Source organism: Dipodomys ordii, unplaced genomic scaffold (genome assembly GCF_000151885.1).
Source record: "Dipodomys ordii isolate 6190 unplaced genomic scaffold, Dord_2.0 Scaffold105, whole genome shotgun sequence".
NCBI lineage: Eukaryota > Metazoa > Chordata > Mammalia > Rodentia > Heteromyidae > Dipodomys > Dipodomys ordii.
Genome location: NW_012267321.1, coordinates 3526965 through 3552810, shown reverse-complemented (window position 1 = coordinate 3552810; position 25846 = coordinate 3526965). Strand labels below are relative to the sequence as shown.

The following is a 25846-nucleotide window of genomic DNA, read 5'->3' as shown; positions in this document are numbered from 1 at the left end:
CCCCCACCCTGCGGGGGCCCCCATCCCCGCGCCCACGGCGCAACCACCCCATGGCACCCCCATCCCCTCACCCCCAGCCTGCGGGCCCCGTTCCCACACCCCCGCGCCCCCAGCCTCTTACACAACGGCCGCCTCCAGCCTCCCCCGAGGCCGGGCTCACCCCGCACCCCGGCCTGGCTCAGGTCATGCCCAGTAAGCCGGGTCACAGCAGGGGTCACACACGAGGTCCCAAGAGAACCCCACCCTATGGGGACACGCGCTGGCTGTCAACGCCCCCAGAGGCCTGCAGGACACACATTTGCACACTCAAGCACTTGCTCTTGCACATGTCCACACGCAGTCCCATTGTGCACACTCACAGAGAACACGGATTCAGACCCCAACACTCTTTTGGTGGTGGTGGTTGTCAGTCATAGGACTTGAACTCTGGGCCTGGGCACTGTCCCTCAGCTCTTCAGCTCAAGGCCAGCGCTCTACCACTTGAGCTACAGCGCCAGCTCTGGTTTTCTAGTGGTTCATTGGAGATAAGAGTCTCACGGACTTTCCTGCCTTTGAACCACAATCCTTAGCTCTCAGCCTCCTGAGTAGCTGAGGTGACAGGCGTGAGCCACCGGGGCCCAGCTCCAACACTCATCCGTACACACTTCCCTGTAACACATTCAGGACACAGAAGCACACACACACTTGTGGATCTCACACATACACACACCAATCTCCAGCTCAGGGTGAGGAATCTGAGGCTCAGAAAGGGAAGGAGGCTGTCTGAGGTCACACAGCACCCCAAGGACAAGCAGAGACGGAGTCCAAGGCTGGAGCCCACCCTCGTTGAAACTTCTTCCCCCCCCCCCCCCCCGCATCCTGGCCCTGAGTCCTGGAGCCCCTGCTTGGGAGAGTCAGGGGAGCCCACCAACAAAGCTAACTGACATCGTGGGGGGGGATTCCCTCCTGGTAGCTCACAGGGGCCGCTGAGGCCTGACGGCCCCCCCTCCCCCAGGCCCTGCTGCTGGTGGCAGCCTTGGCTGGCCTGGGCCTGGGCCTGAGCCTCATCTTCATCGCTGTCTACCTCATCCGCTTCTGCTGCTGCCGCCCCCCAGAGCCCCCGGGGGCCAAGAGTCCCCAGTCGGGGGCGGGCTGCGCGACGTGGAGCTGCATCGCTGCCCTTCTCGTGGGCTGGTAATGGGGCCCGGGGGTGGGTAGGGGGGACTGGGGCCTCACACTCCCTGTCCACCTTCTTGAGGGTGTGGTGGGGGAGGTGGGAGAGTTGGGGCACCCCTCTCCAGGAATGAGGGAGGACTCGAGGGGCATCTGGCGGAGGGGGGGGGCTCCCGCCTGGCACAGGGCACACACACACCCGTTAAATCGCTCTGCACACACACGCACTCCCAAGGGAGAGAAGCCCTCGGCAGGCCTGAAGTGGGTTTTAGTGCACTCCCTTAGTAATGCTAGTGTCTTCAGAGGGCGTTAACTAGTGATGTCACTCATTCGTTCATCATTCAACGTACTGATCTGACAATAGACATCTACTGCACCCAGCCCTGTACCCCTCCAACCCCAGCCTTGTACCCAGCCAGCCCCCCTCCAACCCCAGCCCTACACCCCTCCAACCCTAGCCCTGCACCCAGCCTACCCTAGCCCTGCCCACAGCAACTCCCAACACGCTTGGATTTGACAGGAGAGGCTCGGGGAGGGTGGGAAGGTGGCTTTCAGGTGCCAGCTGGCCCTGAGGTTCTGAGCTGTGTTGGGGGGACTCCCGAACCTGGCAGAGGAGTCCCTGCCCCGGGGGCCGGCCCCCCAAGCAGTGACAGCTGGCCAGTGCCACAGATTACAGGGCTTTGGGGGCCCCTGCGGTGGGGCCTCCTGGGGCGTGGCCTCCCGCAGTTGGGGGGGTCTGGAGCTGCCCCCCAGCCCGCCACTCCCAGCCTGGGCTCTGAATACACTGCCTCTGTGCAGGGAGAAGCGGGATGGGGTATATTCAGGGTATAGGGGGACTGGGTGCCCTATATTTAAGATGCTCCCTCCCCAGGTTCTCCAGGGGGTGGTGGGGGAAGTGGACAAAAGGCCCAGCAGGGGAGAGACGCCGCGCCAGCCCCGGGGGGCCAAGGACAAGGGGCGCTTTGTGGGGCTCTGAACAATGGGGCAGAGCACTCGGCGCCTGTCCAAGGGCAGGGGTGGGGGCAGCCTGGCCTGGGAACGCGGAGGGTGCCCGGCTCTCGCCCCCTGCAATGTGGGGCGCCGCCTGGGGGCGAGGGAGGGGGAAGGGTCCCCGCCGTGAGGCTCCACAATGAAGCCCTCTGTGCTGGCAGCCGGCCGCCCTTCCCACATCCTCCCCCTCCCCCTCCCGGCTGGCCGGACGCCTGGGTCCCGGGCAGGGTACTGGAAGGGAGAGAACTCGGGTGTCATGTCCCCCCAGGGTGAGGTGAAGGCGCAGGGGCTCCTAGAAACCCCCAAGAGACAGGGGTAGGGTCCCCCTCGGCCCTAAACGGACAGGTGCTGAGAGTGTGGGACACGGGGGTGGGGGGATGACAAAGGGCGCAGGTCAATCGAGGTGGGGGTGACCTCCTCCAGGGCCTGCTCCAGGGAGGCTCGAGTTAAATCTGGGGGCTCCCTTCCACCACACCACCCACCATTAGCATCACAATGACGTGCCTCTGGGGGTGTGGGACCTTCCCGTTACCATGGCAACTGGCGGGGGGGGGCAGGCAAGCCAGAGACTGTTCTTTTCCCACGGCAGGCTGGACCAATGGGGTGAGTGCCGAGATGGGATAGGTGGATGAAGAGGTGGGGTATGCCCATCATCAGGCTTGGGGTACCCTGGCCCCCCAGGGTCCCAGGCCGGTGTGATCCCCTCCCTTCTCTCTCCTCAGTGCGGGCATTGGCGTTGGTTTCTATGGCAACAGTGAGACCAGTGATGGGGTGTCCCAGCTCAGCTCTGCTCTGCTGCACGCCAACCACACACTCAGCACTACCGACCAGCTGGTGAGGGGGGCAGGGACTGGGGCCCCGTGTCACCCACCTGGGGAGACACATGAAGCCTGGGACACACAGGGGCCTGACCCTCAGGACCCCAGAGCCAGACTTGCAGCCCTCAGGTTTCACTCTCGCCCCTCACCCCTCCATCCTAGACGTGCTGGAACCTGCTTAGAATCACATCCGGTCCCAGGTTTCCCAAACCAGACCAAGTCCAAAGCCCAGAGACTCCAAGCTTTGTGCTTGGGCTCACTCCAGAGCCCCGGACCTGCCTCCATTCCCTGTACAAGTTCAGGAGCCCCATCCCTGACATCCAGGACCTCCCAGACATCAGACCTCAGATTCCAAGTCTGATTCACATCTTGGAGGAGGCGCCCACAACTCAGGAGGCAGGCGTAGTGCTCAGACCTGACTAATTCCCGCCCTGCAGCCAGTCCAGAGGCTGCACTGGCCCCCAGACCCCCAGGCCCAAGCCGCTGACCTCCAGATCTCCTGCCAGAGGAGTCCCCCCTTTCCCAGCCCTCCCCCAGGCTCCCAGAGGGGGTGTGCTTTCTGCCTCCCCCATCCCTGACAGCCTGCCCTGCCTCCCCCAGGTGTGGGAGACAGTGGAGAGGTTGGGCGAGGCGGTGAGGGCGGAGCTCACCACACTGGAGGAGGTGCTGGCGCAGCGCACGGAGCTGGTAGCTGCTGCCAGAGGGGCTCGGCGCCAGGCGGAGCTGGTGGCCCAGCAGCTGCAGGGCCTGGCCTTCTGGCACGAGGTGCCCCTGAGCCTCCTGCAGGTGGCTGCAGATGTGTCCTTCGTGGAGGAGTACAGGTGAGAGGCGGCTTTCCCAGCCCCGTGTGGCCCTGTCCACTCAAACTGGGTACCCAGGGGGGTCACAGGTGGTTTGGGGGGGAGGGCCGGTCATGGGGCTTGAACTCTGGGCCTGGGCGCTGTCCCTCAGCTCTTCAGCTCAAGGCAAGCGCTCTACTGCTTGGGCCACAGTGCCACTTCTGGTTTTCTGAGTGGTTCATTGGAGATAAGAGTCTCACGGACTTTCCTGCCCAGGGTTGGCTTTGAACCCCGATCCTCAGATCTCATCCTCCTGAGTAGCTGGGATGACAGGTGTGAGCCACTGGGTCTGGAGGCCACACTGAGGAGGTGACACTGGAGTGGGGGGGAGGAGGGTGCAGGTACTAGCTGTGCAGCCCTCGTGGCCTAGTTCACTAGTAATTATTCCTTTCCTCCTTGACACCTCCCCACCTTGGGGTCCCACCCCCAGACATGAGGCTGAGGTGGCTGACTCAATGCTGGATCCTGAAATTCGGGGCTCAGGCACGTGCACGCAAACAGTCCCCACCAAGGCCGCACAGGCAGGCTGGGATCTGAGGGTGACCGGGTTTTGTGACCTGAGTCCGCCATCATCACTGGGGTTGGGGCAACAGTGACATACCAGGCCGCTCTCAACAAACAAGCCCAAGCCCCCAGGACAGCCTGAGGGAGGCAGGTGGGGACCAGAACCCTGGGAGCTCAGCTGAGAAATATGCTGGGCACCGGGGAGTCTCCCCTGTAATCATGGCAGATGCGGCTGTTAAGCACACACGTGAATCTGTGTGTCTGCGTGCTCTTCTTCAGGCTCTACGTTTGACCTGCTTCTGGCATGACACGTTGGGAAACTGAGGCCAGGAGTATAAAGTTCTAGGACAGTTACTCAGATAGCTGGGACCTAGGCACTAGCCCCAGAGAAGCCAACAGACCTACAGATTCATGCTCAGAGTTTTCATGTGACCTGCTCAGGGTGGGTCTGGAGGTGGGGATGGCTCCCACAGGGAGCTGCCGGGCCAGGCTGGGCTGAGCCAGGGCTGCTGCTGGCCCCCTGAGATTGCCCTGTTTCCACTCTCCCGTCGGCAGGTGGCTGGCCTACGTGCTCCTCCTCCTCCTGGTGCTCCTGGTCTGCCTCTTCATCCTCCTGGGCCTCGCCAAGCAGAGCAAGTGGCTGGTGGTCCTGTGAGTCCCTGCGGGGCTGGGCTTTAGAGCTGCCCACCAGGAGCCAACCTGTAGATGGGCAGGCTTGGCCATGCTTTCTATAAAAATGACGACCAAGCCAGTCCCCTATGGCTCATGCATCCCAGGCGGCTGCATTTGGGCCCTGGAACTTCCCTATGCCTCCCAGAAAGGAAACTGAGCCAGGGATGGGGAGGAGGAAGAGGAATTTGAAAGCCCAGGAAACTTAGCCCCAAGCTGGGCAGTGGCCTTCCAGGGTCCCAGAGTCCCGCTGAGCAGCACCCTGCATAGCACCCCAGTGTTCTTTTGACAGTGATCAATGCCCACCCCCTCACCCCAACTCCAGGTTCGGGGGTGGCAGGGACAGGGTGGGCTATGATGGGGGAGGGTGACAAAGGCCCCCCTCTCCCAGGATGACAGCCCTGAGTCTCCTGGTGCTGGTCCTGAGCTGGGGCTCCATGGGCCTAGAGGCGGCCACAGCTGTGGTGAGTGGGGGGAAGGGGAGGCTCTGGGCTCTGAGTAGGGGGTCCTAGGGTGGGCGGAGGCCCAGCCACTGCCTTGGGCCTTGAGAGGAACCCAGGTGACAAGGTCACAGTTATGGTTCTTGGGTCCCAAGAAGCCAGATGCTGGTATCCAGGGCACCCAGATGTTAAGGAATGGGGCTGGGAGCCTGGCCCTGGGTCTGAGGGAGGAGGCTGGGATCTGAACCAAGTTCTGTGGGAATGTAAAACTGGCAGTTTCTAATCTGAGCAGTTCCTTTTTTCTGACCAGGGCCTCAGTGATTTCTGCTCCAATCCAGACACCTACATTCTAAACCTGACACAGGAAGAGACGGGGCTCAGCTCAGGTGACTCCTATGGTCCCTGCTTTCCTTAGGCTGCCATAGTGCCCAGTCCAGAGTGGGCTGGATGCTGAGCAATGCACAAATCCTGCAGAAGCCCTGGGCCCCTGCCCTGGCAGGCTAGAAAAGATGGTGTGTGAGAAGGGGGATGGGGAGGTCTCAGACAAGGGTAGGATACAGGCTCCCTCTCTCAGGGTAGGAGGATTTGGCTATGGGAGGAGCAGAGGGGGTGAGGAAGGTGGGCCTGATGGAATCTGCGGCAACCCCAGCACCTGGAAGTCCCAAGCAGGAGGAGCTGAAGTTGAAGGCCACCCTTGGGCCACAGGAAGACTCGGAAATAGAAAGTGTTGAGGGGAGGGGCTGGGAAGGTGGCTCAGTGGTAGAGCACTTGCCTTGCATGCATGAGGCCCTGGGTTTGATTCCTCAGCACCACAGAAGAAAAAAGAAAAAAGCTGGAAATGGTGCTGTGGCTCAAGTGGTAGAGGCTAGCCTTGAGCTGAAGAGCTGAGGGACAGTGCCCAGGCCCAGAGTTCAGGCCCCAAAAACAAAATTAAAAAAAAAAAAAGAAAGTGTTGAGGGAACTAAAGTCAGGACCTTTGGAGGCCAACAGAGGTCAGAGCTGGGGAAGAGACCCTGGGACCTGCCCCCATCCATATTCTCCAAACTCAGCTTCCTCCCTCTCCTCCTCCACGGCAGACATCCTGAGCTATTACTTCCTGTGCAACCAGGACGTCTCCAACCCCTTCCAACAGGTGTGGCCGGTCGGCAAGGGCCATGGGTGCCCAGGGACAGGGGAATGGATGAGGACCCCTGGGTGGGGGGAACTGGAGCCGGGACTCGGGTCCCCAGGGAGAGGAGCACAGCGGCCTGTGTTCTGCGGGTGGAGAAAGGACCCGGGTCCTGGACCTCATTTTCCCACAGAGACTGACTCTATCCCAGAGGGCGCTGGCCAACATCCACTCCCAGCTGCAAGGCCTGGAGCGAGAAGCCGTCCCCCAGTTCCCAGCAGCTCAGGTGGACTGACCGCCCCAGCCCAGGCAGGAGGAAGGCGGGGAGAACTCCTGGGCAGGGGCGGGTTGGCTGAGTGGGCGTCTCCCGGGGGCGTGGCTTGTGGAAGGGGCGTGGCCTCCAGGATTGGGGCAAGGTAGGTCAGGTCTCTGAAGCTGGGCCTGCATGGTAAGCGGGGCTGTGGGAAGGGAAAGAAAGGCTACGGGCGGGGCCTGTCATCGTGGGCGGGGCAAGACTGGTGGGCGGGGCTGGCGATCTTGATGTAAATAGACTACTCTCTTCCCACCACAGAAGCCGCTGCTGTCCTTGGAGGAGACGCTGAATGTGACCGAGGGAAACTTCCACCAGCTGGTGGCGCTACTGCATTGCCGCGGCCTGCACAAGGTCTGCTCTCCCTCAGTCCTCGGGAGCCCACCCGGAATTCCGGCCCGGCCCACACTTGGGCCCTGCCATCCACACTCCATGGCAGCTGAGCCCCTCCAGCCCCCTCTTACCCAACCCTTGTCTGGCCACGGCCAACAGCTGGGGAGCCCTTGAACACACAATCCGATCAAGGTCGGCCTCTGCTGAAATCCCCCTCACGGATTAAAGCCTGACCCAGAAAGGCTCTGGTGGGCAGCTCTGGCCACAGCTCTCTGGCCTGGCCCAGCCACCAGGCTCTTCATACTCCACCCCTGCTGGCCTGGTCATGGTCTGAGGTGGCCTCTGCCCAGCACTGCCCCCCAGATCTTTTTGTCTCACCAGCTTAGTACTGGACATGACCTTTTAGGTCCCATGCACGCATGGCCCCCAGTTCCGGGTCCTTCCATCCCCATGGCATGGGCTGGCCAGTTGGCACTGGGAGGACATTCAGGTCACCACAGCCCTGCCGACCCCCTGGGATGGTGGCCACCATGGGCAGCACTGCTGTGTGCCACCTGTGAGGTCTCATTCTAAGTGTTAGCCAGGTGATATGTTAGACACAGGAGGTATTTGGAAATGTGTGGAGGCATGGCTGATTCAGATGTGGGGTGCTGGGCAGACATGGGCTGGGGCAGCAGCTCTGTGGAGGTCTGTGCACACATGTGGTCTCCTACCAGCGGGACACCCTTTGACCGAGTGACCTCACAGGGCCAGGTAGATGGCTTGCCGTATGTGCGGCGTGCCTGGCATGTGTGCTGATGCCCCCTCTCCCACCCCAGGACTATGGGGCAGCGCTGCGGGGCCTGTGTGAAGACGCCCTGGAGGGCCTGCTCTTCCTGATGCTCTTCTCCCTCCTGTCAGCCGGGGCCCTGGCCACGGCACTCTGCAGCCTTCCCCGTGCCTGGGCCCTCTTCCCACCAAGGTCAGCCTGGGGACGGGGTGGGATACCAGGGAAGGAGCTGCTGGGGGGTGGGGGGCTGCCTCCTGATGGGTCCCATCCTGCTTCTCTGCCACTCCCCCATCTCCTGCTAGTGATGACTACGAGGATACCGATGACGATGACCCTTTCAACCCTCAGGTACACAGACAAGTCAGAGAGAGGAGGCTGGGGCCTGGATACTGGTCTGAGGGAGGAGAACTTGGGTCCATGGTGCAGCTAGAATCATGCTTCATCTACTGTCTTTTCCATGTCCCTGGGCAGGAGTCCAAGCGCTTTGTGCAGTGGCAGTCATCCATCTGAGCTCCTCTTCCCAGCCAGCCTGGAGCCCAACAACCCTCTCCAGTAAGCACTGGGCTGAAACCCTGGTCAGTGGCTGGGCTATGTCCCTCCCCACCCCCCATGGCGGGCTCTCTTGTTGGCTAGGTGTGCACTGGGGTCCCACAGCCTGGGTCAAGGCCTTGTCTCTGCCTCTCTGCAGTTCCTTTCCTGGCTGCTGGAGGAGGCTCTACTAACTTGGCCCCGACTGGGCTCTGACCACTAACACTGCTGGCAACAGACACCCTGCCCGGGACTGCCTCCTGCCTCGGCCCCAAGGCCCACCTTTGTCTTAGCCCTGGGGAGAGCTGAAGGAGTAGGGCAGGGACCTGGTCTAGCAGGGGAGGGGGCAGACTGACTGCCCTGCATCCCTCCTCCCCTGCTGCCAGTCCCCTCCTGGGAGGGACTGGCCCGGGGGCCAGGGATATGAATTGCCTGCCCCTGCCGTAGCTTAGTGGGCTCTGGCCCCCTGATCTCCACTGGCGGCACTAACTTGGAAAAGGGTTGACTTGAAATAAAAGGGAAGACTTTATTTTACAAGCATCTAGATTTGCCTCCTTTCTCCACTGTATGGATTCTGCTCCTGGCTGGGCTAGGGAGATGACCTTCCCCCAGAGCCAAGCCCTGTGTGGCCCCAGTCCTGAAAGCCATACGTGTATCCTGGCTCAAGAAAACAGGCTTTGGGGGACAGAGTAAACGAAGTGTGTGTGTACACACGACAGAAGACCAGCTTCTGGTCTGAGAAAGCCCAGCTGGTTTAGAAGCGACGTAAGACGCTGAATCGACTTGGCTGTCCATCAGCCCAAACCTCCCCTGTAAGATATGTGAAAAGCTCAATAAAGGTGTACCCATGAAAGGGTCACAAATGAAGAGAATATATGGCCAGGTGCTGATAGCTCACCCTGTAATCCCAGCTACTCAGGAAGTAGAATCCAGAGGACTGCAGTTCAAAGCCAGTGTGGGCAGAAAAGTGTGATATTCCCTCTGAAATAACCAGCAAGAAGCCAGGCCAGTATTGTGGGTGAAATGGTAAAGCACCAGCCACACAAGCAAGTAAGCAAGCGGAGTGAGTCAGAGGCCCTGAATTCAAACCCCAGTATCACCAAAAAGAAAGGGCATGTGCACATTGTTTAGCAGTGGAGGGGAGAGGGCTTTAGACAGAAAGATAATATATTCAATGGGTCAGAGAGTAAAAAGGGAGACAGTAAAGCCAAAAGGCAAATTTACAATCTGGGAAATTATGTATGTTTGCTTTTTAACAATTATGGCAAGGAAATATGCTAAACACATAATATACAAAAGTTCCTTTAAGAAAATGACAAATGGCAGGTGCTGGTGGCTCACGCCTGTTATCCTAGTTTCTCAGAAGGCTGAGATCTGAGGATCATGGTTTGAAGTCTGTGGGAGATTCCTATCTCTAACCACTCAAAAACTGGAAGTAGAACTGTGGCTCAAAGTGGCAGAGCACTAGACCAAAGCAAAAGAGCTTCAGGGACAGCGCCTACGCTCTGAGTTCAAACCCCACAACCACCAAAACAAAGACAATATAAAAAATAAGTGAGTCTGGAGCTGGGAAGGTGGCTCAGTGGTAGAGTGTTGCCTTGCATGCATGAGGCCCTGGGTTCGATTCCTCAGCACCACATAAAAAGAAAAAAGCCGGAAGTGGCGCTGTGGCTCAAGTGGTAGAGCGCTAGCCTTGAGCTGAAAAGCTGAGGGACAGAGCCCAGCCCCAGAGTTCAGGCCCCACGACCGGACCCAAAAAAAAAAAAAAGTGAGTTGAGCACCAGTGGCTCATGCCTGTATTCCTAGCTACTCAAGAGGCTGAGATCTGGATCATGGTTCAAAGTCAGCCAGGGCAGGAAAGTCTGTGAGATTCTCATCTCCAATAAACTACTAGAAAACCACAAGTGGTGTTGTGGCTCAAGGAGTAGAGCGCTCGCCTTGAGCTAAAGAGCTAGGGGACAGTGCCCAGGCCCTGAGTTCAAGCCCTATAACCAAAAAAAAAAAAAAGACCGAGATGAATATTCAATGAATCAAAACTCCCAAAAGCAGCAAACAAACAAAAGACATCTCACTCCTGCCTTTTTTTTTTTTTTTTTTGGTCAGCACAGGGGCTTAACTCAAGGCCTGGGGTGCTGTCCCTAGGTTTTTTTGTTCAAGGCTAATGCTCTACCACTGAAGAGCCACAGCACCATTTCTGGTTTTCAGGTAGTTTTAATTGGAGATAGAGTCTCAAGGATTTTCTTGCCCCTCCCGACTTCAAAAGACAAGCCTCAGATCTCAGCCTCCTGAATATCTAGATTGTAGGAATGAGCAACCAGTACCAGGTGACAGTGGATTTCTAATGATCAGGAAATGTAATTCAGAACAAACAGAACTTCTTCTCTCCACTATCTGGTCATCACAGGATTTAAATGGGGCACTGGAAGAGCTTCCAAGCCTGTCAACTGCCACAACTGTTTGCATTAAAAATAAAGAAATCGCCGAGCACAGTGGCTCACGTTTGTAATCCTAGCTACTCAGGAGGCTGAGATCCAAGGATCGAGGTTCAAAGCCAGCCCAGGCAGGAAAGTCAGTGAGACTCTTATCTCCAATAAACCACCAGGAAACCAGAAGTGGCGCTGTGGCTCAAGTGGTAGAGCGCTCACCTAGAGCTGAAGAGCTGAGGGACAGTGCCTAGGCCCAGAGTTCAAGCCCCACAACCAAATATAAAAAAAGAAAGAAATCTACTCATGGGCTGGGAATGTGGCTTAGCAGTAGACTGCTTACCACACATGCTTGAAGCCCTGGGTTTGATTCCTCAGCACCACATAAGCAGAAAAAGCCAGAAGTGGTGCTGTGGCTCAAGTAGTGCTAGCCTTGAACACAGAGAGGCTCAGGGACAGAGCCCAGGCCCTGAGTTCAAGCCCTAGGACCAGCCAAGAAAACAGAAAGCAAAAAAACTTCTTATCTAGGAGAAGATGAAAACTGTGCCTTGTATCCCAGAAATCCTGCTTTGGGGAACTGATTTCCAGGAAGAAAAGCACAGGCAGCTTAAGGTTTGTATTAAAAGTTGTCTGCACTAAAACCACTTTGATCAGCTAAACAATGGAAGCCAAAATCCATCAAAAAGAGAAGTTGGCAAGTGACTGAGCTCTCTGCAAGACAGCCTCTCCATAGGGATTGCGGACCAGATCCCGGAGCTGGGTGTGATACAAAGCATCTAGGCCACATCAAGAAGTGCCTAGGGCCACCTGGTGGATGCCCTGGCAAGTCACTTGACCTGTTGAATTCAACTGCCTCATCAAGCGGAGGAGGAGCATCATAAATCCAGGATACTCAGCTCTGCTGTGATGAGCAAAAGGAAGCCAAATGCAACATGATGCCTTTGGCCTTTGATTATTATGCCCCGATCCACCCAAAGAACATCAGTGGAAGACATATAAGAATTGGAGCCCAAATAAACTCTGGGGATTAGCTAAGAGCAATGTGCCAAAGTCAGTTTCTTATTCTTAACAAGGGGTGGTAATGTGACATGGTAGCATGAGGTGGGGCCTGGGCAGAGCATGTATGGCTTAGCAAAATTTTTTGTAAGTCTAAAATTCCAGTCTGGGCACCAGTGACTCACACTTGTAATCCTAGTGACTCAGGAGGCTGAGATCTGTGGATGGAAGCCAGCCCTGGCAGGAAAATCCATGACTGAGGGCCAGCCTTGGGTGGAAAAAGCTAAAGACTACCCAGGCCCTGAGTTCAAGCCCCAGTACTGGGACAAAATAAATACCTAAGATACAATAAATAAAATTCTTACTATTTGGGCTGGCAATGTGGCTTGGTGGTAAGAGTGCTTGCCTAACAGGCAGGAAGCCCGGGGTTTCATTCCTCAGCACCACATACACAGAAAAAGCCAGAAGTGGCGCTGTGGCTCAAGTGATAGAGCACTAGCTTTGAGCAAAAGAAGCTCAGGGACAGCGACCAGGACCCGAGTTCACGCCCCAGGACTGGCAAAAAAATAAAAAATAAATTTTACTATTTGAAAACAAAGCTCAAGTTAAAAAGGATTAGAGGGTGGGTGGGAAGGGAAGAACTACCATCCTACCACTAACAATATAATGAACAAAGTTAGTTTGTAGCTGTCCAAAGACACTAGTGTTAGGGGAGGTAACTAGTTCTTGGTGTTTTGCCGCTGAGTGGTCTGGACTGGAAAAATTCCATCCAGTCCCGGTGGAAAACAAAAGGGTGGCGGGGAAGGAAGAGGTTAAAGACTTGGTTCAATGGCCAAAACGTCGACGGCCTTCCAACCCTCCAGACCCTTGCCTTCGTACCAGGACCTACCATGCCTGCCCCCCCCCCACCTCCACACACACACAAGCCACGCTCGTTTCCAGCCTCCTGAGATTCGAACTCGCCCTTCCTCGGGCCCGGAGCACCATCCCAGGCTTATTTAATAAACTAGGGCCGCGTCCCTCTGGGTGGAGGGCTGTTCCTCACCCTCCCCAAGTTTCCAGCGTATCGTGCTCTCCCCGGGCTCCCACGTCACAACCCCACGGCCCCCGTGTACACCCTAGGGACAGATAATAAGGGTTACCGATTGCTGAGTCAAAACAAGGCGAGCAGCCCGGGCACACTCGGCCGCACGGGAAAGTTGCGTTTGTCCCCTCGGGGCTACCGTCCCAGCCCCGACTTCCGGCTTAACTTCAGGTGCTCATCGCGTCTGATTGCGTGGGTAGGAGGCGGGCTCAAGGCGAGCGGCGCCGTTCATTGGTTGCTGAGGGAGACAGGAGGCTGGCGAGTCGGCCTCGTGACGTCAGGACGTCGCGGTTAGGACGTCGGAGCCTAGGAGAGCCAGCTGGGCGCTGGAGTATTGTCGTGACGGTGTTGCTACCGCTTTGGGCCGTTGCTGACAAGTCCCGGGAGCAAACGGTCCTGACTAGTGTTGTGAGTAGCGGGTGGAGGGCGGGTGGGTCGCAGCGTCTCCTCCCGGCCTTACGCGTCGCCTCGCCGGACCCAGGCCTACCTCGTAAGACCAACGGTCGCCGCCCGAGCGTCGGCCGGGTGTGGCGGCCTGGAGGCGCCGCGATTGCGCGCTGGGGACGTGCGCGCGGCCTCGGCTAGTGCGCATGCGCTGGCGCCCCACCTCACACCGCCGGAACTCTGAGGCCCGGGACCGCGCCCTCCCTACCCCTCCATTCCCACCCCCTTTGAGCCAACGTTCTGTGGGCGGCGACGTTGCCCGGGGTGACCCCGTCGCGGCTTCTTTTTTTTCCCCGGGGGACAGCGCGCTGTTTCAGCGGCAGCATCGGTGGCCGCATTGGAACGACGTTTTCCTCCACCCAGCGGCCTCCTCCGCCCTCCCTGCTCCCGGTTCCGGTCCCCGGCTCGGCAGACCCATGCAGGGGCAGGGACCTGACCCAGGCTCCCCGGACTTCACAACCGAGCCCTCTCCTATCCCGAAGCCCTCCACCTGCCCTGTGTCCCCACTCGTGGCCCCTGCCTCCACCACCTCTCCAAGGCCTTGCCCTCCATAGAGAGTTTTTGGTTGTTTTTTTCTTCTTCTTTCCATTTTCAGACCCCTGATCGCCTGTCTTCGACTTCTTCTAAGACTTTTCGCGTTCTCCAGTGCGATTTACCCATATTTTGCTGTAAGCCCCTCGAGAAATTGAGTATCCTTAACCCTCGCTCCTCTTTCCTTCCAGATCTTCTCAAACCCTTTAATGACTTCCTAAGCACGTTTCCGGTTTCCCTAGATATCCTAGAGCTTTCTCTCCAGACGTCCACCCAAGAGGCACCCTGTTGCCTTATCCCTGCTTCCAGGAACCTCCCATAGGAGTCTTTCCTTTTTGCAGTCCCTCCCTAGGTGTTTCTTGCAGACCATGTTTTTTCTTTTCTTTTTCTTTCTTTTTTCTTTTTTTGCCAGTCCTGGGGCTTGAATTCAGGATCTGGGTGCTGTCCCTGAGTTTCTTTTGCTCAAGGCTAGCACTTAATCACTTGAGCCACAGCACCACTTCTGGCATTTTCTGTGTATGTGGTACTGAGGAATTGAACCCAGGGCTTCCTGCATGCTAGGTGAGCGCTCTTAACTGAGCCACCTTCCCAGCCCAAACCCTGTCTTTACATGGGGATGGCCTCCCGGACTTTTAACTTCTGCCTGCCTCTCAGGAACTTACAAAAATCCTCTTTTCCTCTTATCCATTTCCTCCATTCTCAGTGTTCCCCAGTCCCTGCTCCTGATGTCACAATGTGCTCTGAAGGATTCCCTCTCCCCAAGCACTGTCTTCCTGACGTATCCTCTCTGAACTTGTATTCTCTCTGTAGTCTTTGTAGATCTCTATCCTTGACTGACATCCCACCTACTCTCTGAATTTCCCCTGGCCATTTTCAGGGTTTCACTCACACCTACCTTACCCCCAACTGGGTTTCAGACCCTTCTCTTTACTTTGTTTTGAAATCCTTCCTTTTCTACCTGGAGCATAGGGAGGATAGGGTCTTCCCCTCATACTTATATTCTGGCCTATTTCAAGCCTAGAATCGGAGTGTCTATCTGTTTGTCTTCTCTCTTCCCCCTTTCAGGCGGGATCTCTCTAGCCCAGACTGTTATGAATTTTTTTTTTGGTCGGTCCTGGGGTTTGAACTCTGGGCCTGGGTGCTGTCCCTAAGCTCTTCAGCTCAAGGCTAGGGCTCTACCATTTGAGCCATATCCCACAGTGCCACTTCCCTGATTTGAAATTTGTGATCCTCCTGCTTCAGCCTCCTGAGTGCTGGGCTCATGGGTACACCACCACACCTGACTTCTCTTCAGATTCTTTGCCAATCTCAGACTCTCCTCTTCCCACCTGGCTTTACACGGGTCTAGCTGCTTTTCTTCTTGCTTCTTATTAACTCTCCCTGACCCATTCTTTTCCCTACAGACAGTGAAAAGGCAGTCTGGCTCCCGAGGTCCACTCCTTACACCCCAAGGTCCAGATGACGGCCAACGTGGGTGACCAACGCAACACAGATTGGTTAGTAAGGATTGGGGGCCAGAAGCTAGTGAGTTAGGCAAGAGGAAGCCAGACCCAGAACTGGCTCTTGGTGGGACCTCACATAGCTCGGGGGATGTGATACAGCCCTGCATGGATGGTGCCCTCTGCATTCACCTAGTTTTCACTGTACAGAGAATCATGATGATTCTTTCAAGCAGCTATAATCGGAAGGCTCCTATAGCAGTGCTGAGTGGTTTTGTTTCAAAGCAAGTGATATCAGCTAAAATTCACCAATTCCTTAAACACTGAAGCTTACTATGTACTAAGTCCTCTGCAAAGCTTTGTTTGTAGTGGTTACCCTTTTGTTTAACACATGTAGTACCCTAGGCCTCTGGGAAGGTAGCTATGTAAAGTACACATTTTCATTCATGTCTCACAGAAGCCAGTTATCAGCATGGCGGAGTTAGGAAACGGAAGCTCGGTTAGACCTGAGATGCATGGCTGTTTGCTTCCTGCCCCTTGTCTGCCTGTGCGCAGTGGGAGAGCAGGCTGGCTTGGCTTTCCCTGCAGGGCTTCCCAGTACAGCATGGTGGCTGGGGCTGGCAGAGAGGACAGCATGGAGACCCCCATACACGAGAACCCAGAGTGGGAGAAGGCCCGCCAGGCCCTGGCTAGCATCAACAAAACAGGAGCGGCCAGTAGCTCCAAGGCCAGCAGCACTGTGACCAGCGCCCAAGTGAGCAGACCACGCAGGCCTGGGGACCCTTGGGTTTGGGGGAAGGGCAGTGTTTGCCACAAGAGGGGAGAGCAAGCCACCCACCTTGCAGGTGTTGGATAAGTGCAGTGTTTGCTGTAGGAGGGAGAGGTCCTCTGGCATCCACGCTTGGGTGTCCTGAGCAGAAATGTACGCAGATGGTTTTCTCTTACTTCGCTCTAATGAAGGCATAGGTTTTTCCTTGAGTTGGCTAGGGTGTGCATGTATGGGTCCTGAAGAGGGCTGGGCCGCCGGCTCTCCTCAGTTCCCTCCCAGAGCAGTTCTGCCCCTGTGGGGAGACCGCCTTCCTGGGGCCCTGCTGACAGACGTCCTCTGTCTCCGCAGTATGTTTCTCAGGCGGAAGCCTCAGCTTTGCAGCAGCAGCAGTACTACCAGTGGTACCAGCAGTACAACTATGCCTACCCCTACAGCTACTACTACCCCATGGTGAGTGTCCCCTGGAGGAGTGGCAGATCCCAGCCCAGGAGTTCGAAAGCCCTTTGCCAGCTCACAGTCCAGAGTCCCCGGGTCCTGCCCACCCTCCTCCATGCAGTTGCCTTGTGATTGCCTCAGGGCTCAGACATTAGCACACACCAAGTTGGCTGTGCTCCCCTCTGCCGCAGCTCTCTTGCTTCCCTTGGTGCCCACCGTACTTGGAGTCTAGTACCACCTCTGTCCTCTGCTCTGCCTTGTTTTCTTTCATGGTACTTACTTTAGGGTAGATTATGTGTTTATGCTTATACCTGTGCATCTGTCTCTACCGTAGACTTCATTAAATGGTGGGGTTTGCTTTTTGTTTCTTTTTCTTGGTTCTCAAAAAAACTGGCACTTTCAGCCGGGCGCTAGTGGCTCACGCCTGTAATCCTAGCTACTCAGGAGGCTGAGATCTGAGTATCGCAGTTCAAAGCCAGCCCGGGCAGGAGAGACCTTGAGACTGATCTCCAATAAACCACCAGAAAACCGGAAGTGGCGCTGTAGCTCAAGTGGTAGAGCGCTCGCCTTGAGCTGAAGAGCTGAAGGACAGCGCCCAGGCCCAGAGTTCAAGCCCCATGACCGACAAAAAAAATATATATATATATGACTTGGTGCCTCTACAGGAGAGAAGAGGGGTTGAGGGCCCCATAGAGAGCTTTGGCTAGCACAGGGCTTTGAGCAGGCACCAGGCAAAGATGGCTTGCTACTAATCCAGCTCTCTGTGCCTCTGGCAGAGCATGTACCAGAGCTACGGCTCCCCTTCCCAGTACAGCATGGCCAGCTCCTACGGCTCAGCCACGGCCCAGCAGCCACCGGCTCCCCAGCACCAAGGGACTCTGAACCAGGTAACACTGTGCCAGTGCCTACCTGTCAGACACAAGCAGGAGAGGAGCTGGCTTTTGAGAGGACTGCCATTTCAAAAACAGCTTTCTTCCATTTTTCTTCTGCCACATAGCTCTGGAAGCAAACTATAAAGGCAGGCATAGGGCTTGGAAAGCCAGGGCTGCAGTACTGGGGATATACTGGGGTCAGAGGACTGAGGGTTGGTGCCGTCTGTCATGTCGCACCCTTTCTCTATTTTCTTCCCATATGTGCCTACTCAGGGCTGCACACATGCACACAGGGTACTACTGGCTTTGCACTTAATATGCAGCTTGGAGTGGGTGGAGCCTAATGCATGGGAGGTGAACACCTACTTTTGAATTCCATCTTGCCCTCTTCCATGTAATTTAGCATTATTACCATGTAATAGTGGGCAGGGGCCACCACACCCTCATAAGGGGCAGCTACTATGGGGAGGAGCAGTCAGGGTGCTGGCAGCAGCTTAGTGAAATAGTCCAGAACTGGCAGTTGGACGTCTAGCTGGCCACTCTGTCTTCTGATCTGTAGAAAGGGCTGCTAAGAAAAGTAGCACCCCATAGAGTCATTGAGAAGGGTAGGAGGGGGTCAATGAGGACCAGGTGCTGTGACCCCTGTGCCCTCAGTACCTGCTTCCTCCTGCAGCCCCCAGTCCCCGGCATGGACGAAGGCATGGCCTACCAGGCCTCGCCCCAGCAGTTGCCCGCGGCCCAGCCCCCTCAGCCCTCCAACCCTCCACATGGAGCCCACACTCTCAGCAATGGCCCTCAGCCTGGAGCAGCCCCAGCCACCCAGCACAGCCAGACGGGGTCCTCTGCGGGCCAGGCCTATGGCTCACACACCTACAGCGAACCTGCCAAGCCCAAGAAGGGCCAGCAGCCATGGACTCGCATGAAGCGTGAGCTGCAGACGGACCTGGGGTTGGATGGCCAGGGGTGCTCCTGGATATGGGATATGGGGCTTGACCTGGGTCTGGTGTTGATGTGGTCCTGAGGGTTGGGGTGGGCCCTAGAACTAGGTTTCTTCTGCTCTAGACTCAGATCCCTCCTGCTCTTGGGCTTTGGTGCTGCATTCTCTGGAATCCCGTGTGTCCCACAGGGGCCTCACTAATTCTGGCCTTTGCCACTCTTGCGCAGCAGCCCCTGGGACTGGAGGTCTCAAGTTCAACATTCAGAAGCGGCCCTTCGCTGTCACCAACCAAAGCTTCAGCTCCAGCGCAGAGAGTCAGCACAGCAGTTTTGGGGCTCAGCCCAACCCTGAGAAACCCCAAAACCACAGGTGATGGTTGTCTCTTGTCTACCCACCACATAGACATTCTATACTGAACTTCTGTGCACCAGCTGACGGTGGGGGGGGGGAGCTGTGCACTTCTCCCTGGGGCCATGTGAGCACTTGGGGATGCGGCGCTTAGACTGTGTCTAGCCTCGGGTACGGGGCGGTCTCCAGGTGAGGGTTCAGCTGAATCCCCTTTGCCTCCCCAGTGGGCCCTCAGCCCGGGGAAGCCTGTCTGGGAAGCCCGATGACTGGCCGCAGGACATGAAGGAGTACGTGGAACGCTGCTTCACGGCCTGCGAGTCAGAGGAGGACAAGGACCGGACCGAGAAGCTGCTCAAGGAGGTGCTGCAGGCTCGGCTCCAGGATGGCTCGGCCTACACCATCGACTGGAGCCGCGAGCCCCTGCCTGGGTCAGTCGGGGAGATGCTGAAGGGGGCTAGGCTGAGGGGGACCTGGGCCCCTTAGCTCCCAAGAGAAGTGAGCCAGCTGGAAAGCTGGATCCGGCCTGACCAGGGCTGGAGATCCCTGTGCAGCAGGGCTCAGACCACAAGTGGTGGCGGTGGGATTCCGTGGACAGGCTTCAGGCTAGGGTTGGCACGGGTGGCTTGGTGTTGAGAGTGTCCCCGGACAGAGCCCTGGGCTTGCTCCCTTTCCTGCACTGCAGCAGCCAAGTGGCTGGGGTAAGTGCCTCCTCTCGGGGGCCTCATGGTCCTGGGTGGTGATGGGGTCTGTGGTCCTCGGGGCGGGTGGCTGGTAGTAACGCCCTCCCCTGCTATGTCCTCAGGCTGACCAGGGAGCCTGTGGCTGAGAGCCCCAAGAAGAAGCGGTGGGAGGCCCCTAGCAGCCTTCACCCTCCCAGGGGGGCAGGCTCGGTGACCAGGGGCGGGGGTGCCCAGTCCCAGCGAGGGACGCCGGGGGCTGGGGGTGCTGGCCGAGCCCGGGGTAGCAGCTTCGCCAAGTTCGGCAACCGCAACGTCTTCATGAAGGATAACAGCTCTTCCTCCAGCACAGACTCCCGCTCCCGCTCCTCCTCCCGGTCCCCCACTCGCCACTTCCGAAGAAGGTGTGCAAGCGAGCAGGTTGGATAGCTGGTTGGGGGGAGGGGCATTGAGGAGCTGCCAGAGGCCTGATTCCCGTGTCCGTGTGCAGTGACTCCCACTCGGACTCTGACAGCTCCTACTCGGGGAACGAGTGTCACCCTGTGGCCCGCAGGAACCCACCTCAGAAGGGCCGGGGTGGCCGAGGGGCCCACATGGACCGGGGCCGAGGCAGGGCGCAGCGCGGGAAGAGGTGAGGCTGCGGGAGGGGGGGTGGGGGGGCTGTGCCACAGGCCTGAGAGGGTGGGGGTCCACAGAGGCCCGCTGGCCAGCCTGCCTGCTGGGTAACTAGGCCAGGTGTGGCTGGAGACATGGCCTCCCCCACCTCCCTCCCAGGCATGATCTGGCTCCCACCAAGCGCAGCCGCAAGAAGATGGCTGCCCTAGAGAGTGAGGACCCTGAGCGCGAGCTGAAGAAGCAGAAGCGAGCAGCCCGCTTCCAGCACGGGCACCGCCGCCTGCGCCTAGAGCCCCTGGTGTTGCAGATGAGCAGCCTGGAGAGCGGAGGGGCTGACCCTGACTGGCAGGACCTGCAAATTGTGGGCACCTGCCTGGACATTACCAAGCACTACTTGCGTCTCACCTGCGCGCCTGACCCGTCCACCGTGCGCCCAGTGTCTGTAAGTCCCCAGCAGGATGGGTCTGCTTGCCACGGGCTGGTGCGAGTTCCCTGGAGCTGGCACAGGTGGGATGGGTTGGCATCCACCTTTGAGAGTCTGCTTTGCCAGGAGGCTTGGTGGGCCTCCCTGAGGCTCTTTCGCGTGTGTCCTGAACCAGGGTTGGGGGTTGGCACATTGGCACTAATCCATGTCCACTGAGAACTCTTCATTTGAAGAGTAGCCGCGGTGGGCACAGAGGGCTGGCACAGCTGGCACGCATGCTGCGTGTGCCTGCCGTGGGGCCTCTCATCCTCCACGTGTTTCCTGCCAGGTTTTGAAAAAGTCACTGTGCATGGTCAAGTCGCACTGGAAGGAGAAGCAGGACTACGCGTTCGCCTGTGAGCAGATGAAGTCCATCCGGCAGGACCTGACGGTGAGGTCCTGCCCTAGCCAGCCCCACCCTGCCCATGCCGCCCTGCTGGGCTCTGTGTCACACTGCTCTCTCCCCACTGCGCAGGTGCAAGGCGTCCGCACCGAGTTCACTGTGGAGGTGTACGAGACCCATGCCCGCATTGCCTTGGAGAAGGTATGCTTGTTGTGCCGGACCTGCCCTTTCCTTGCCTTCCCCTGCTGCCGCCCGCCCCTGCCTGAGCCCCATGGCTTCTCTCCTTCCATCCCTGCCCTCAGGGGGACCACGAAGAGTTCAACCAGTGCCAGACCCAGCTCAAGTCACTGTATGCGGAGAACCTGCCAGGCAACGTGGGCGAGTTCACGGCATACCGAATCCTCTACTACATGTTCACCAAGAACTCGGGAGGTGAGTGGCTTCCCTGGGCACGGGGTGCTGTGGCTGGGCACACTGCCTGCCATCTGACCTTCCTCCGTCTCTTGTGCAGATATCACCACAGAGCTGGCGTACCTCACAAGGGAGCTCAAGGCAGACCCTTGTGTGGCCCATGCTTTGGCACTGCGGGCAGCCTGGGCCCTGGGCAACTACCACCGCTTCTTCCGGCTCTACTGCCACGCGCCCTGCATGTCTGGTTATCTTGTGGACAAGTTTGCAGACCGGGAGCGCAAGGCTGCCCTCAAGGCAATGATCAAAACGTATGTGGCACCGCACGTGCGCGTTCGCCACCCTCTGCCGTGGCTCTACCTCACCTCCCTTCCACGCGTGCCTGGCTGGCAGCGTCCACACTCCTCATACCCCCTGTCTCTCCTCCGGGTTTTCTTTCTGTTTCTTCTTTCTCCCACTATTCTAACTTGATTGTGGCATTTCCTTCCTGCCCTCTGCCTTCTTCCTGTTCCCATCAGCCTGGACTTGGTCTGTGGTCACTTCTTGCCAGGCTCTCAGCCTCCCTCTGAGGCCTCTTGTCTACCCAATGGAGCACCCGCTGCTCCACTCTAGACAGACCAGGAAGGATGGGGGCCAGAAACGCGCAGGGACAGGCCAGCCACACGGGGACATTCATCCCCTAGGCTGTGTGTGGCTCTGTGGGGCTAAGGATTCCTTGATTCCCACTCAGACCCACAGTTGCAAGTCAGGAGTTGTCACACTGTGTGGCCACACCAAGGGCACACTCAGGTGGGCAGAGGTGGGTATGCTGCTTAGCTACTGCGTCAGCGGCCATCTGCCCTTTTGGTCTCAACAGGTTGGGAAAACTAGTTCAGGAGGTTGGAGCTCGCGAAGGTGGTGGGAGCTATGCTGCTCATCCTTGGGCTTGCTCTGGATCCGCAGGCTTGAGGAAGAGGCTGCTCCAGGCAGGGGAGAGGTGTGAGGCCAAAAAACTTGTGGGTGCAGTGGCAGGCACGGGAGAGGTGGCAGCAGGACACTGTCCTCTGCACCTGGTAGGCCCCCCGACAGGCAGCAGGCTTGTGCCTTGCCTGTGAAGCTGGCCTTGGCCTTGGCTTTGGGGTAGACCCCTGGTCTGCCGCTGCCAGGAGGAGCCTGGAAGGTGAGCCAGTGTTGTGTGCAGGGCAGCAGGGCTGAGCAGGGTTTGCAGGCTGAACCCACAATGACACTGCTGCCTTCACGGCTGGGGTTCGGTGGAATTGCCTGGAAGAAAGGGTCCCAAGCTAGAGGGAGGTGTACACAACCACTTCTGGGCACGTGGGCCGAGTGTGCAATGAGGGTGTCATAGGGCCTCCCCACTTACACGCCAGCACTCTGGGCCCTCCCTCTGGCACCTGCCCCTCAGCCACGGAGGTGCCAGCTGAGCCTATCCCCTCCCGTCCCCTCCTTCCTGGACAGGTAAGTGAGGGCGAGGGGGGGGGCGCCACGGGGCACTGGGGCCATCAACCCCCCCCTCAGGCCTTCCCCTAAGCCCTTGAGGGGGGCATGGGGAAGGGCTGCAGGGACCATGCTGAGCAAACTCTGGGGGTTCCTGAACGGGGGGTACCAGCTCCCTGCTCATGGGCCCTCCCTGCCTGCCACCTGCCTCATCACATTCTCCTCTTGTCTCCATAGCTTCCGCCCTGCGCTTCCAGTCTCCTACCTGCAGGCCGAGCTGGCCTTTGAGGGCGAGGCCGCCTGCCGGGCGTTCCTAGAGCCCCTAGGCCTGGCCTACACGGGCCCGGACAACTCCAGCGTGGACTGCCGCCTCAGCCTGGCGCAGCTGCCAGCCTTCTGAGCGCCCAGCCTGCCTGGCGGGGCAGGGCCGAGGCCTCCAGCACCGCCTTTGCGGATTTTGTTTTGAGCCATGGACTTGGGTTGTAAATTAATTTCCGGGAGTAGCTCCGGGAAGAGCCGCAGTCCCGTCTCCATTTCCCAGTGGAGAGTGTACATACAGAGATTTTTCTACGTTTTTATTTTTTGCCTCAGAGGGATGGATGGTGGGGGGAGGGTGGGAGGAGGGGTGGGGGCTGCAGGCTCTGTGCCCACCTCTCACCTCACACTAATGCTGTCTCAGTGTTTTTTCTCTCTCTCTCTCGAGCTTGTACTCCGGCACCCGACCCGCGCCCCGGCCCATCCCATGCTGGGGGGCCAGTGGAAAGAAGACAGGCCGTCCGCCCGCACCCGCCGCAGTGGGCACCAGCCAGCCATGCCCGCTGCCTTGTCCGCCTCTTCAGAGACTCTTGTTGCCCAGCCTCGGGGCCTCAGTGTTTGGGGTGAGGGGAGCGGCTTAGAGACTATGTCCCATCCTTGGTCTCCCACCCCAGAAATGCCAACAGCACCAGCACCAGCACCATCCCCACCAGACCAGCGCACCACCCAGCCCTGAGGACTCCGAGGCCACCCATCGCGGGACCTTGCCGGCCGGGCCGCCTCGTCTCAAGTTGTATTAAGTTGTCTCCATGTCCCTCTCCCCTCTACCCCAATGTTTCTTCTGATTTTTTTTCCCCTCCCCTCCTCCCTCTCCCTGCTTTCCCTGGCTCAGCACAGGTAAAATGGTTACCCTCCTCCCACCCTCCCTCCCTGCCTCCATGGATCACCAGCTCACGTCATGTTTCCTTCTCTTTTCTTTGTATGTGTGTTTATTTAAGTTATATTTTCTTCTTCCCCCTTTTTCTTTTCCGCCCCCCCCCTCCTGCCATGTAAGGGGAGGACGCGCTATGAGTTCGCACACAGCTGGACTGTCGGGCTGCTTCCCTTCTCTGCCTCCCCTCCCGCCCGCCTCTCCCTTCCCCTTCCTTCATTCTTTCCTTGGAGCACTGAGCACCATTCTGGAAGCTTGAGACAAACCAAAATTAGAGAGAGAGAGAGAAAAAAAAAACAAAGCACTGTCCTTTGTGCTCAGGTGCATCTGCGCTCCGCTCTGGGCCATGAGCCCAGGGGAACCTCGGCCAGAAGCTGGAAGGTGCCCCCCGCCCGCCCCACGCGGCACAGCCAGAGGCTTCCCAGGGGTTGGCTCCCCAGCTCCACATCCAGGTCGGCCTCAGGCTCTGGGAGGCGGGTGGGGACCCCGCGGGGCACCTTGGCCACGGTGAGGTGCGGGTGGAGCCCCTCGAGAGGCCACACCACCCGCAGCCCCTCAGCCTCCAGCCGGTGGCTCAGGGCCCTGGCTGTGTCCACTAGTGTGGGGTGTGGGAGCGCGCAGAATACGTGGGGGTTCAGGAGGACTAGCTCCCTGAATCGCAGCCAGCGGGGTGCACCGAGCCCTGGGGTCTCCAGGGCCCTCCGCAGGGCCAGGACAGTGGCCGCCTCCTCCCCAGGCCCCGCCAACCGCAGGAGGGCCAGCGTCAGGTGCAGGGCGTGCAAGGGCACCAGGAAGGCGGCGCAGGCTGGGGCGGCCCTTACCAGCCGCGCCTGGGCCTCGCATATGGCTGCCCGAAGTCCGGGCTCGGTCACCAGCAGGGCCACGAAGTGGGTGGGCCGGGGCTGGCGTCGGGGCCAGCTCGCTGCCGCCGCACCCCACTGAGCATCCAAAGACACCGCCTGCTCTCCGGGGTTGGCAGCTTCCTGTTCCCCAAGCTCCTCCAAGCCCAATTCGCCAAGCCTGGTCTGGTCAGCTTGGTCTTCCGGATGCTCCATGGCCGCCTCTGCCCTGTGTGCGTCCTCGGGGTCCAGCCGCGCATCCTCGCTGGCACCCAGCGCGCTCATATGGGTGGGCCCATCCTCGTCGGCGCGTAGCGTGTTCTCATGGGTGGGCACGTCCTCATCGGCGCCCAGCGTGTTCTCATGGGCGGGCGCGTCCTCGTTGGCATCCAGCACGTCCAGGATGGTGGGTCCCCGGCCACCGACCGAGCCCGAGCCGAAGACCAGGTCGGTGCGCGAGGCGCGGTCCCACACCAGGCGGCCGCGGAAGCGGAAGTAGCGAACTCGGTGCTGCGGCACGGCCAGGACGCCAGGCCCGAGCGCCGCCAGCGGCTCGTCCCAGCAGAAGGCGCTGAAGGGCTCCTCGCACACCCCCAGGAAGCGGTCCGCGTAGCCCACCGAGAAGTCAGCGGGGTCCAGGCGCGGGTCCCAGCGGATGCGCTGGATGACGGCCGCGGCTGTGCGCAGCGGCGGCTTTTTGGCCCCCACCTCGGGCTGCGCCCCGCCGCCGGCCCCAGGATGGGGCTGGCGGCAGCAGGCGCCCAAGCGGCTGGCCGGCGGGGCCGCGGGCTCCGAGGAGGGAACCTCTGACGGCAGCTCCGGTTGCTCGGCTGCCATGGGTGCTAAGGGCAGCTCCGGGACGAGACTAGACTGCCGCCCCGCCCGGTCCAGCAGCACCCTGGGGGTGGGCTGCGCTGGACACAGCACCCAGGGCCCGGGTGCCGGCACTCCAGTTGCCCGGAAACTTAACGTACCTGGCCCCGCCCCGGTTCCCCCCTCCCCCTAGTGTATGAACACGTGATGCGGTTCGTCCCAGGCTTTGCACGTGCCGGGCTCCGACCTGCCCCAGCTCAAAGGTTGCCCTGCCTGGCCCCGCCCAGTTCCTTTCATTTGAATGCGCCCGCCCCTCCCTGGCCCCGCCCC

General features: G+C 58.9%; 3 protein-coding genes across 4 annotated transcripts; 2 read left to right on the top strand and 1 right to left on the bottom strand.

Annotated features, from left to right (window-relative positions):
- The first annotated feature begins 50 nt into the window (after positions 1-50).
- On the top strand, positions 51-9000 carry Ttyh1 (tweety family member 1). Its single transcript, XM_013027640.1, has 14 exons — positions 51-182; positions 995-1173; positions 2865-2976; positions 3561-3781; positions 4859-4954; positions 5364-5436; positions 5723-5798; positions 6489-6544; positions 6714-6806; positions 7092-7184; positions 7982-8124; positions 8235-8280; positions 8404-8484; positions 8621-9000. Exons 1-13 carry the CDS (start codon positions 51-53, stop codon positions 8440-8442), a joined length of 1359 nt encoding a protein of 452 aa, XP_012883094.1. The 3' UTR covers positions 8443-8484; positions 8621-9000.
- A 4267-nt stretch (positions 9001-13267) lies between these two features.
- Leng8 (leukocyte receptor cluster (LRC) member 8) lies at positions 13268-24162 on the top strand. 2 transcript variants are annotated; one of them, XM_013027753.1, is made up of 16 exons: positions 13268-13371; positions 15342-15434; positions 15966-16131; positions 16495-16596; positions 17358-17468; positions 18127-18379; positions 18621-18759; positions 18963-19166; positions 19541-19819; positions 19906-20046; positions 20190-20472; positions 20783-20884; positions 20969-21037; positions 21139-21268; positions 21348-21555; positions 22916-24162. In XM_013027753.1, exons 2-16 carry the CDS (start codon positions 15397-15399, stop codon positions 23076-23078), a joined length of 2388 nt encoding a protein of 795 aa, XP_012883207.1. In that variant the 5' UTR covers positions 13268-13371; positions 15342-15396; the 3' UTR covers positions 23079-24162. The 2 variants fall into 2 exon arrangements, with proteins under 2 accessions (XP_012883207.1, XP_012883205.1); XM_013027751.1 differs by having other exon boundaries at positions 18618-18759.
- Leng9 (leukocyte receptor cluster (LRC) member 9) lies at positions 23301-25629 on the bottom strand. Its single transcript, XM_013027789.1, has one exon. The coding sequence runs from the start codon at positions 25538-25540 to the stop codon at positions 24182-24184; it is 1359 nt and encodes a 452-aa protein (XP_012883243.1). The 5' UTR covers positions 25541-25629; the 3' UTR covers positions 23301-24181.
- Positions 25630-25846: the final 217 nt, after the last annotated feature.

Bases quoted from the DNA above. Each gene is read 5' to 3' on its own strand.
- Ttyh1 (XM_013027640.1), top strand. From the start codon at position 51: ATGGCACCCCCATCCCCTCACCCCCAGCCTGCGGGCCCCGTTCCCACA. The intron at 1,174-2,864 runs GTAATGGGGCCC...CTCTCTCCTCAG, and splicing joins GCTGCCCTTCTCGTGGGCTG to TGCGGGCATTGGCGTTGGTT. The intron at 6,545-6,713 runs GTGTGGCCGGTC...ATTTTCCCACAG, and splicing joins TCTCCAACCCCTTCCAACAG to AGACTGACTCTATCCCAGAG.
- Leng8 (XM_013027751.1), top strand. From the start codon at position 15,397: ATGACGGCCAACGTGGGTGACCAACGCAACACAGATTG. The intron at 16,597-17,357 runs GTGAGTGTCCCC...TGCCTCTGGCAG, and splicing joins ACAGCTACTACTACCCCATG to AGCATGTACCAGAGCTACGG. The intron at 17,469-18,126 runs GTAACACTGTGC...TTCCTCCTGCAG, and splicing joins ACCAAGGGACTCTGAACCAG to CCCCCAGTCCCCGGCATGGA.
- Leng9 (XM_013027789.1), bottom strand. From the start codon at position 25,540: ATGGCAGCCGAGCAACCGGAGCTGCCGTCAGAGGTTCCCTCCTCGGAG.